General features: G+C 49.7%; 1 protein-coding gene across 1 annotated transcript in view; it reads right to left on the reverse strand.

Annotated features, from left to right (window-relative positions):
• Nucleotides 1-5,084: 5,084 nt before the first annotated feature.
• Nucleotides 5,085-11,613, reverse strand: part of LOC103100897 (fibulin-7-like) — a 12,439-nt gene continuing 5,910 nt past the window's right edge. The window contains exons 4-9 of the mRNA XM_056811626.1: nt 10,115-10,285; nt 9,633-9,758; nt 8,859-8,981; nt 8,309-8,446; nt 6,981-7,119; nt 5,085-5,788 (exon numbers count right to left, since the gene is read on the reverse strand). Coding sequence (XP_056667604.1) covers nt 5,428-5,788; nt 6,981-7,119; nt 8,309-8,446; nt 8,859-8,981; nt 9,633-9,758; nt 10,115-10,285 — 1,058 coding nt within the window. The 3' untranslated portion in view covers nt 5,085-5,427. The remainder of the gene's footprint in view (nt 5,789-6,980; nt 7,120-8,308; nt 8,447-8,858; nt 8,982-9,632; nt 9,759-10,114; nt 10,286-11,613) is intronic.

Below are 11,613 nucleotides of genomic sequence, written 5' to 3' on the forward strand. Positions count from 1 at the left end.
TTTCTCATTCTCCTCAACTAACTGGATTACTGTCCAGTCCTGGGGGAAGCGAAGCCCCTCTGCTAGCCTACAACTAGTGCTAATCTTTAAGGAAGAGAATGTCATCTTCTTCCCCAACCTGGTGATGTCAGGGTTTAAATGTTGGGTTTACTCCAAAGGCTTCTCATGAGCTTTGTTTACTGGGACAGTCCATCCCCGCCTCCTCCAGAAGACCCTCTGTAGGTTCCTTCTGCTAGGATCCAGCTCCACTTCCCTTATTCTCAGTTGCTAGGAACTGGAGAACGGCTGACAAAGGATAGACGCCCCCCTTGGGGAAAGGAATGGAAGGAGAAGGAGCTCAGCTCCAGCAAGTGGAAGGGGTTAGCTCTTGCTAGCAATTGTTCCCAGAAGGATCTTGATGGATGATTATATGGCACAGACCTTCTGCTGCTCGTTGGGCTCTTGGCCTGCTTCCTTGTGCTCCTTTGAGGTCTTCCTGTCTGATTGGGCATGTCACGAGGGATCCCAAAGGCTCACGTGGTATTTCTGTGTTCTCTGTGGGCTTAGCCCTTAAATAGGCAAATTCCTGGCCTTTGAGGATCAGAGGAGCTAATCTAGGGGGACCAGGCTTGGAGAGGACTCTCTCCCCTTGAAGAGTTTGGATGGGGAGATGAGATTCATCTTGGCAGGGCCAGTCTTGCTGGCCCCCACCATTGCCTTTGACTCACTCCAAGGCGAATTAGGCCTCTTGGGTCCTTTTTTCCCCCGTTTCCTTGAAGAGAGAAATGGAAGCTGGGAGTCCAGAAGATGCTTAATGCTATGAGGTCTCATTAGCCACTACGTAGGACCACAACATGCATGAAAAAGGTCAACATATGATGATTTCCCACCATTCAATCCTTCTTGAGTTTTTGTTTTTTAAACCTTTACTTTCTATCTTAGTAGCAACTTTAAGACAGAAGGGAAAGGGATAGACAAATGGGATTAAGTGACTTGCCCAAGGTCACACAGTTTTGGAAGGGTCTGAGGCCAGATTTGAATCCAGGTCCTCCTGTCTCCTGGCCTGGAGCTCTCTATCCCCTCTCCTATTTTTGTATGTCTGACGAATTCTGTTTTATGTGTGAGGATACAAGGATGATTTGTGGTGGCCTGAAAAGAGATGGGGAGTGTTGCCAGCAGAAATGCATAAGGCTAGAATGTGGGCCAGGAGAGCGGAGGGCAGCCCCTTTGTTGCTCTACTTAGCTTTTGTTCTTATAAGATCTAAGAGCATCCATCAACAAATATTTATTAAGCTCCTCGCCTCCGCTAGATGCTGGGAATATATGACAAAAAGTGAAACACTTTCTACTCCTAAAGAGCTTCCTTACATCATTGAGAGAGACATACACGTACATATCCAAGATAGAGAAGAAATCCAAAATAATTACAGTGGTTAGGAAAAGAGGGTGCAAGCTATGGGCTGTGCACTGTCTATTTTCTGCTTCAGTGAGGTCCAGCCTCAGAGCCATTTCCAGTCCCCCCCCCAAGTCTTCTGGAGACAAGATCTATCCCACTTCCTTCCCCCCCTTCTCTAGGATGAGTAGGGCAAAGGCTGCTCTGCTCTGAGACAGGCCTCCTGAGACTTCAAAAGGCAGCATCAAGACCTGCTGCCAGGGAAGCTTTAAGGAAAGCCCTGCACAGTCCAACCTTGTGACTTCCTCAATGGACCCTTCTCCAACCACAGCTATTCTGTCTGGACTTGTCGGTCAATGGTCAGGTCACTGTCGTCCTTTATACTTGCCCCATCACAATAATTCAGAACCCCCAGCGACTCATTCCCCATCCCTAACTCACCACTCCCTCGAACTTACATGCCTTAATCCTCCCTGGATAGGGTTCCACCCTAGATCAGATGGACTCTTCCACTGTGCTCGCTGCTCCGTAAGGAACAGGCTTCCTTTCATCTTAAACTTTTTTCATTTCTTCAATTTTCTCAGTCAATAAACATTTATTCAGCACCTACAATGTGTAAGATGTGGTGCTGAACACTAAGGGAAGAAAGAAAAAGAGGCAAAGACTAGATCCTGCCCTCAAGGAGCTTCCAATCCAATGGACAAGAGATGAGTGATGGTAATGGGAGACCAGAGCTCAGGAGTAAAACTCAGGCTAGATTAGGGAGTCATTTGCATAGAGACAACAGTAAATCAGAGACACAGACATAGACACAGACAGCAAGAGAGAGAGACAGAGACAGAGGAGGAGAGAGTGAACAAGAGAGAAGGAGAGAGTGAACAAGAGAGGAGAGAGTGAATGAGAGAAAGGAGAGAGACAGACAGAGGAGAGAGAGGAAAGAAAGAAGAGTGAATGAGAGAGGGAGAGAGAGTGAATGAGAGAAAGAAGGAGACAGATAGACAGACAGAGGAGAGAGAGAAGGAGAGAGTAAAATAGTGAGAGAGGAGAGAGTGAAATAGTGAGAGAGAGAGTGAAATAGTGAGAGAGAGGAGAGAGTGAACAAGAGAGAAGGAAAGAGAGTGAATGAGAGAGGAGAGAGAAAACAGAGAGAGTGAATGAGAGAGAAGAGAGACAGAGGAGAGAGAGAAGAGAGTGAATGAGAAAGAGAGGGAGAGAGAATGAATGAGAGAGAGGAAAGAGGAGAAAGTGAACAAGAGAGAGAAGGAGCCAGATAGACAGAGGAGAGAGAGGAGAGAGTGAAATAGAGAGAGAGGAGTGAGTGAGAGTGAACAAGAAAGAGAGGAGAGAGAAGAGAGTGAAGAAGAGAGAAAGGAGAGTGAATGAGAGAGAGAAGGAGACAGATAGACAGAGGAGAGAGAGGAGAGAGTAAAATAGTGAGAGAGGAGAGAGTGAAATAGTGAGAGAGAGAGTGAAATAGTGAGAGAGAGGAGAGAGTGAACAAGAGAGAAGGAAAGAGAGTGAATGAGAGAGGAGAGAGAAAACAGAGAGAGTGAATGAGAGAGAAGAGAGACAGAGGAGAGAGAGAAGAGAGTGAATGAGAAAGAGAGGGAGAGAGAATGAATGAGAGAGAGGAAAGAGGAGAAAGTGAACAAGAGAGAGAAGGAGCCAGATAGACAGAGGAGAGAGAGGAGAGAGTGAAATAGAGAGAGAGGAGTGAGTGAGAGTGAACAAGAAAGAGAGGAGAGAGAAGAGAGTGAAGAAGAGAGAGAGGAGAGTGAATGAGAGAGAGAAGGAGACAGATAGACAGAGGAGAGAGAGGAGAGAGTAAAATAGTGAGAGAGGAGAGAGTGAAATAGTGAGAGAGAGAGAGTGAAATAGTGAGAGAGAGGAGAGAGAGAGTGAACAAGAGAGAAGGAAATAGAGTGAACGAGAGAGGAGAGAGTGAATGAGAGAGAAGAAGAGAGACAGAGGAGAGAGAGAAGAGAGTGAATGAGAAAGAGAGGGAGAGAGAATGAATGAGAGAGAGGAAAGAGGAGAAAGTGAACGAGAGAGGAGAGAGAAGAGAGTGAAGAAGAGAGAGAGAGGAGAGAGAGTGAATGAGAGAGAGAAGGAGACAGACAGACAGAAGAGAGAGAGAAGGAGAGAGTGAAATAGAGAGAGAGAGAGGGAGAGAGAGAGACAGAGACAGAGACAGAGAAGGAGGGAGAGGTTATTGTTATTGGTAAGTGGAAAAAGTAATGAACTTAACATCTACTTGTCCAGGCTAAACTGTGTGTGTGTGTGTGTGTGTGTGTGTGTGTGCCCCTCTCTCAGTGGATCCCATTCCCCTCTTTAACCTCAAGGGAATATGGAATAGTTTTGGGAAAATATACTAGCCCTGACTGATGATGGAAACAGGCTCTGCCTGGGAGGGCAAGAGCAGGAGGAGAGACCAGGTTCCAAGCCCAGTGATATCACCTTGGAAAAGTCATGTCTTCCTATTGGTTCTCAGTAAGGAGAATGATCTTTGCACTTCTCTCTCTTCTCCTTTCCTCGGAGCCTTCCATGATGCAGAAAGATGATGGTAAGATGATCACAGGGAACTTGGAACTCTGGGCCACAAAAGTGTGAGATAAGCCAAAGAAGGCATTTCCTAAGCTTTTGCACTAGAGATGAGGACAGGTCCCAGACCCTGGGATCTGTGCATAAGAAAGACAGGGGTGTGAGAACATTGGGCAGTGCCAGGCTGGTCTATGTGTCTGATTAATGTGGGAAATCCCAGGGATTTGCTCCCCTGGACTGTTCAGCTGGGACTGGATTGGCTGAGATCTCCAGTCCATACTGGCATGCCCTGCACTGGGGCCACATAAATTGTCCAGGTCTATTCTGGTATTCCAGGAATGCTGATTTGGGATTGTGCCTGTAGACACAGATGATGACCACATGACTTGCATTTGCATATCACTTTATATTAATTATTTCACAAGACTCCCAACAACCCTGTAAGGTAGGTCTTATGGGAATTATGACTCCTCTCTCCAATTTTACAGTCAAAGAAACTGAGGTTCAGAGAGGCTTCATGGTTTACCCATGATCCAAGAGCTATTGTCCAGTATACTAGCCCTATCCAACAGGGAGTGGCAGGATTCAAACCCATGGCTTCCTAAATCAAAATCCAGCACATACCAGGATGCCCAAGGTAATAAGGGTTTGGTTTGTTCAGAGGGGAGACAGGGGAGCAATAATAGGAGAGGTAGAGGATGCTGAGAAAAGGCATCTGGGAGAGAATAATTATGCATTATGTAGGGGGATAAATAATTGGGTAGTATGGTAGGTGGCATAGTATCAATGCCTGACTGACCCACTGGCCCCCATAGAAGGCTCTATGATCCCCTTGTTTCTCTTTTTTGGTGATCTCTACCACTGGTCTCCTTGCTCCCCTAGGATGGATAGAAGGGGCTCTGGTCACTGTCCAGGGTCCTGTAGTTTCCATGACAACAGATGCGGCATTCAGCCATCCTCCTACTCTGTGGTTAATCTTGGACGTTAGGTAGATTCCTCCAGGATTCTCGGTCACCCCTTTCCATTCTCAGAAAGACCTGGTGCTTACCTCGTCACACCCTAATGCTCCGGACACTGGTTTTCCTGGTGTGACTTGGGTGAGGGGTTGGGAGGCGGCGATGGGGGAAGCCACTGGCACCCTTTCTACAATGCCTACCCAAAGAGCCCAATATTGAATGATTTTAGTTTTTATTATTCTCAGAGGCAGAAGAGACCTAATTTAGTCTAGCACTCTACTGCGAGACTGGGAAACTGAGGCCCGGAGCAGGGGATGTGACTCGTCAGGCTCCCAGAAGTCACAAATGGCAGCGTGAGAGCCAGAGCTCAGGGGTCCAGGTCCCCAAGGCATGGTCGCTGGCCTCTCCCCCACCCTTCCTAGCATCCCAGCCCTGCGGACTATAGCAAAGGCCGAGGAAGCAAGAACAGAAGCAGCAGCCTCGGGACACTCTCCCCTTTGCACCCTGGCTGTGAAGCGGCTGCGAGCACCGGGGAAGAGGGCCCCCACCACCAGCGAGCTAGAACTCATAGGGGGAGATGAAAGCGGTGATCCTGAAGACGTGCTTGCCCAGCAGAACCTTCTTGGAGAGCTCGCTCATCTCCAGCTGCACCTCCAAGGTGGCGGGGCCCGGCACGGGGCTGGTCAGCACCAGCTCGCCCGTGTGCCGGTCTGAGCGCTGCACAGCGAAAGCCCCGAGGCCCCGGCCGCCCGTGATGGCGAAGCGCAGGCTGTCTCCAAGGAAGCGTGTGGTGGACATCCTGAAGAGGACGCGGGGCACTGTGCGATTGGACGGCAGCGGCAGGTAGTGAAAGGAGATGGAGTTGGCCGCCTGGCGGCAGGCTTGACTGTCCACTGGGCACGGGTTCCGCTCACACTGGCTGGAGGGGGTCGGAGGGAGAAGGAGAGGCTGAGGACCCTGCCCACAACCCCCCCCCCCCCCGCCCACAATCCCCTCCTTCCCGATGGTCTGGTCCCCAAAGAGCTCCTGCTGCCTCTCTCCAATGGACGTAGTAACTAGGGAGCCCCCCAAGGTTCATTTTCTCCTCACCTTTCTTTGTAGCCCTGGCGCTTTGGAGGATGTTAATAAAGAATAAATAAATAAAATTTAATATTAATAATAAAATAAGTTGCTAAATCATTAAAACTGTATTAATAAATTTAATAAACGTAAACACCCTGGGAGGTAAGTGCTATTATTCTCCTCAGTTTACAGTTGAGGAAACAGAGGCATTATGTGATCTTCCCATTTATTAAGCTCTTACTAGGTGCCAGCCACTGTTTTAAATATTTTACCAGTATCTCATTTGTTAGGCAGCTGGGAATCAGGCAAATAAGTACTTTAAAAAAAATCTTTACTCTTAGTATCAATGCTGTGCATTGGTTCCAAGGCAGAAGAACAAAAAGGACTAGGCAAATGGGGTTAAGTGACTTATCCAAGGTCACACAATTAAGAATTATCCAAGACCAGGTTTGAACCCAGGTCCTCCTGACTCTCTATCCACTGAGCCACCCAGTTCCTCCTCCTAAAGCCTTTTATCACCTGGCCCCTTCTTGCTTTTCTAGTCCTCTGACAGCTTACGATTCCCTCCACACCACATAGTGTTCTTGTGACATTGGTCTCTTTTCTTTTCCTCACACAAGGGGTCCCACCTACCGGGAATGACATTCTCCTCTTCATTTCCTGGTATTCCTGACTTCCTTCAAGTTTCCGTTAAAATCCCACCTTCTGCCAGAAGGCTTTCCCAGTCTCTCCTTTAATCCTCCTCACTAGGACCTAGTGCTTTCCCTTCCCTTATCTCTGATGGATCCTGTATTGATCTTGTTAGTGTCTGGTTTGGGGTTTTGGGGGGGGTGGCATCTCTCCTATTAGATTGTATGCTTCTTGGGACTTTTTTATTCTTTTCTTTGGCCTTAGCAGACTGCCTGGCACATAGTATGACTTCATAAATGGCTTCTTAACTTGACTTGACCTGAATAATGGGCTCCTCCCAAGAGAGTGAGACCAGGGAGGCTGCAGGTGAGAGAGAGGAAAATGGCGGGCAAGACAGGAAGGCCCAAGAAGTCACTCACAAGGCTGATGTCTTCACATAACTGGTGTTGTGGCGGGGCCGAGGACATTCTGGTCGCACACACTGGAAGCCCCCAAAGACGTTGATGCACAGCTCGCCACGGCTGCAATTGTGCTGTTGATCTGCACACTCATCTACATCTGGCAAAGGCAAGACATTTCTCTCACCACACACACTCTCTTCTATCCTCTCTCTGTCTCTGTCTCTGACTCTCTCTCCTTCCCTCCTTCTCACCCTCCTTTCCTCTCTTTGTCTATCTCTCTTTCTGTCTCTGTCTCTGTCTCTCTCCCCCCCTCTCTCTGTCTCTGTCTCTGTCTCTGACTCTCTCTCCTTCCCTCCTTCTCACCCTCCTTTCCTCTCTTTGTCTATCTCTCTGTCTCTGTCTCTGTCTCTCTCCCCCCCTCTCTCTGTCTCTGTCTCTGTCTCTCTCTCCCTCTCCCTCTCTCTCCCTCCCCCCTCTCTCTGCCTCTCCTCTCTCTGCCTCACTCTCTCTCTCCTCTCTCTCTCCCTCCCTTTCTCTGTCTCTGTCTCTGTCTCTGTCTCTGTCTCTCCTCTCTGTTTCTCTCTGTGTCTCTGTCTGTCTGTCTTTCTTTCTTTCTGTCTGTCTGTCTGTCTGTCTGTCTGTCTGTCTCTCTCACACACACACTATCTCTATCTGCCGGTCTCTCACAAGAGCTAAGACATCAAGCAAGGCAAGAAAGGGTGGGAGGAAACATCATACAAGTGGAAAGAGCTCTGGATTTGGCATCAAAGGATCTGGGTTTGAATCTACTTGCTCTGGTAAGTCACTCGCCAGTCCCCAGTTTTCCCATCTGTGACACGAGGGGATTGGACATGATGGTCCCTAAGGTCCCTTCCAGTTCCAAGTCTATCACCCCATGTTCCTCAGGGCAACCGGTCCTGCCATTTGAGCTCGATCTCTAAACAGGACCTCCTGACTCTTCCCAGCAAGGGCTGGCCTGGGAGTCTGAACTTTTTCCTTGTGTCCAAGGGGATTCACGGAGATAAGGGGACCCTTGGTGCCCTCTTCCCTCCCTCCTCATTTTCCTCTCAAGTCCTGGGAGGTGGGAGAGCATAAAAATCCTTCCCAAACTCCTTGGGGTATGGAGAGGGTCCACAAGAGACTGTCTCTGCCATGGCCACGTGTGTGATGGGCAGGTTTAACATCTAGGCTGAGAAGGTCAGGAGGGAGATGGCGCGGAGGGCAGAAAGGGGACGCCAGGCTCCCACGCAGAAGACGCCTGAGGCTCAGTGGTGCCCTCAGCCCGCTTCCCAGCCTGCTCTGATACGCCTTGGGAGGAACAGTGGCGTCAGGACGTTGGTGCCCACCTTCACACGTGTTTTGGTCAGGGTTGAGCAGGTAGCCGGTGGGGCAGATACAGCGGTAAGACCCAGGTAGGTTGATGCAGCTGTGGACACAGATTCGGTTCTGTTGGTTCAGCTGGAAAAGCTGGCACTCGTCAACATCTGAGGAAGGGAGGAGCAGGGGGTCAGCTGAAGAGACAACGGAAGAGAGCCCCCCTTCCTTCACTGCCTCCCCAAAGCTACCCAAACAGCGGAGGCAGGAATGGAGCTTGGTTGGACCAGAGTCCCTTCCATTTCATAAATGAAGACCTGAAGCCCAGAGACATTGAGTTGCCCAAGGTCACTCAGGGAATTTGAAAGCTGGAATTTGAACCCCGAACTCTGCCTCCAAATCCAAGACTCTTTCCATTACATCCCATGGCTCAGGGCTTTGGTCCTCCCAAAAGCCCTCTCTGAGGCTCTTTTTTCTTTGGCAGACCAGATTCTTTCTGGGACGAATGCCCTCGGACTCTCCAGTTCACTCCTCTCTTGGAAGAGACGTGCCTGTCCTGTGGGCGCATCTGGCCATCCTTACCTTGGCATAAGCCGCCGGCACGCATCTGGAAGCCAGTGTCACAGCTGCACTGACGGGCACCTTGCCCGTTCTCGGCACAGCGGGGCTGGCGGCTGAAGGAGGAGTTGCTCAGAGACACCCAGTCTGTGGGCAGTTGGGGTGGGAGGGAGGCAGAAGAGGTCACAGTCAAACAGAGTGGGAAATCTCCCCATGGACCTGTTAAGTCTCAGCCTAAACTCTTGGGAGAAGGGTTCAAGTTCTCCCTCCTGCCTCCTGGGTCTCATTAACCGATGGACTTCAGAGCCCTAGTCAGAATTCCCAGAGTAGTACAGTTGAAGTTAAAAAAGAAGAAGATGCCGAGGGTCTGAGAGCTCAGAAGGGGGATGGCTTAGGAAGATGGGGTGCTATAAGTCTAGACAGCTGCTGGACTAGGGTAAGATGTGTGTGTGCCCATGAAAGAGACATTTGAGCACGTGGGCTCATGGGTGGTGTGACTAGATGCCCAAGTTCCTTCTGGCCAGGGTCCCAGTGGCATTTAGCACCAGATGGGGCACCCCAGTGGCTAAATGAATGAGAATTCCTTTCCGGCTCTGCCTGAACCCCCCAGACTTTCTCAGCTCCCCCTCCAATGGCCCATTGTCAGGCAGGATCTCTTGCTTGCCCCAGCCCAGGTGTCAGTGGCAATTTTATCTCTAGGAGATGGAAGCTTCTTCTTGTCCCCCCTTGGAGGAGTGGGAGCAGGGTGGTTCCCCGGGGAGGGTCCCCCAGGTGCCCGGAGGAGAGGGGGGCACTCACAGGAGGTGGCAGGAGTCTGGCAGTTGCTTCCAATCCAGCCACTTGGACAGAGGCAGATGTATCGCTGTACGTCATCCACACAGGTGCCCCCATTGGTGCAGGGATGGCTGGCACAGTCATCGATACCTGGGGGCCAGGAGGGAGAGGGCACCCTTCACCCCATGCCCAGTTCAAGAGAGAGTCTGCCTCAGCAAGAGTTGTCAGACACCCCCAAAACTCATCCCTGAAGTAGGATTCAGTTCTGGGATAGTCCAGTGCTGAGGACCTGAAAGGAAGGGATGTGTGCCTGCTGCCAGGGGTCCGGGGGGTGGGGGTGAGCATCTGAAACCCCTTCCCTGGGGCCAGACCCAGCAGTCAGGGCTGGGAGCCTGAGCCCCTGCTGAGCCCCCACGTTCTCCACGATTTCCTTGCCCAGCCGTGAGCCCCCTCCATCGCCCTCAAACACACCGGCCCCCCATCCCCTGCTGCTATGGATACGTTACTCTTGCAGAATGGCTGCTGCCCACTCCATGTTCGATTCTCTTGACACAGCCGAGACTCGGAGCCCACCAGCTGGAAGCCAGCATCACACAGGAAATGCACCTCGTGTCCTATGCCTGCTTTCCTCCCCAGCTTCCTGCCATGAGCGGGCATCGCCAGATGGGGGCACGTCTCTAGGGCAAGGCGGGAAATAAACATAATTCACATTTATGCAGTTTTATGGTTGACAGTGAGGTGGCTCAGTGGATAGAGAACCTGGTTCAAATATGATCTAAAACATTTTCTAGCTGGGTGACCCTGGGCAAGTCACTTAACCCCCATTGCCTAGCCCTTACTGCTCTTCTATCTTGGAACCAACATAGGGAAGATAAGGGTTAAAAAAAGAATCTAGCTATTGCATCTATGTCAGTCCCATTTTATGGGATGACAAAATTGAGGCATGGATATCTTTCTCAGGATCACATGGCTAGTATATTTGAAAACTGGAATTCAAACCCAGGAGAACCACCCAAAGTCCAGAAATCACTCCACTAGGTTGGAGAGGTTATCAGAATATTTTTTTAAATTTTATTTAATTAACTAATTAATTTAGACTATTTTTCCATGGTTACATGATTCATATTCAGAATATTTCTTGTCCAAGCTTTGCTCCACCTTACCCTTGGAGGGGGTGCTCGTGCCTGAAGGGCCAAGGGTCAAGGTCAGGAAGATCTGGGTTTGAAGTCTCCCTCAAACACTTACTAGTTGTATGACCCCCAAGCAAGTTGCATAACTTCTAGGGGACTCAGTTTATCGTATTTTTTAAACCTTCACCTTCCGTCTTAGAACCACTACTGTGTTTTGGCTCCAAGGCAGAAGAGTGGTAAGGGCTAGGCAATGGGAGTCAAGACTTGCCCAGGTCACACAGCTGGGAAGTGTCAGGCCAGATTTGAACCTAGGACCTCCCATCTCTAGGTCTGGCTTTCTATCCACTGATCTGCCCAGCTCCCCCTAGGCTCATCAACTTACAGGGACCCTTCTAGCTGCAATTTTGTGAATCCTTTGATAAAGGATATGGAGGAGTTCATCTGGAGAGTTGCATGTTAGAGGAAAATCAGAACAGTAAGAAGAATGGATAGTCTATGGAAACTTGTCTGGTCAGTTCATAGAATCAGGGGATTTCAAAGTCGTAAGAGAGCTGAGAGGTCATCTAGGCCCCCCACCCCATTTACAGATAATGAAACAGGTCCAAAGGACAGACATGAGTTCTCCAAGGTCACACAGATTATAAGTGACAAAGTCATCATCGAGGCAACACTCTTCACTGGGCATCACTTTATCCAAATCGGAATGAAGGCCCTCTATGCACTCATCTACTTGCCTCTGCACCTAGACATCCCCACTGATGCCCAAAGGCTAGGTCTACACAGAAGAATATAGTTCTTTGTGAATAGGTTAGGCCAAATAAGTCCAATTTAGGGACCTGCTTATACTCAGTAGCTGGTGGCACCATGGATGGGAA

This window comes from Monodelphis domestica, chromosome 1 (genome assembly GCF_027887165.1).
Source record: "Monodelphis domestica isolate mMonDom1 chromosome 1, mMonDom1.pri, whole genome shotgun sequence".
Taxonomy (NCBI): domain Eukaryota; kingdom Metazoa; phylum Chordata; class Mammalia; order Didelphimorphia; family Didelphidae; genus Monodelphis; species Monodelphis domestica.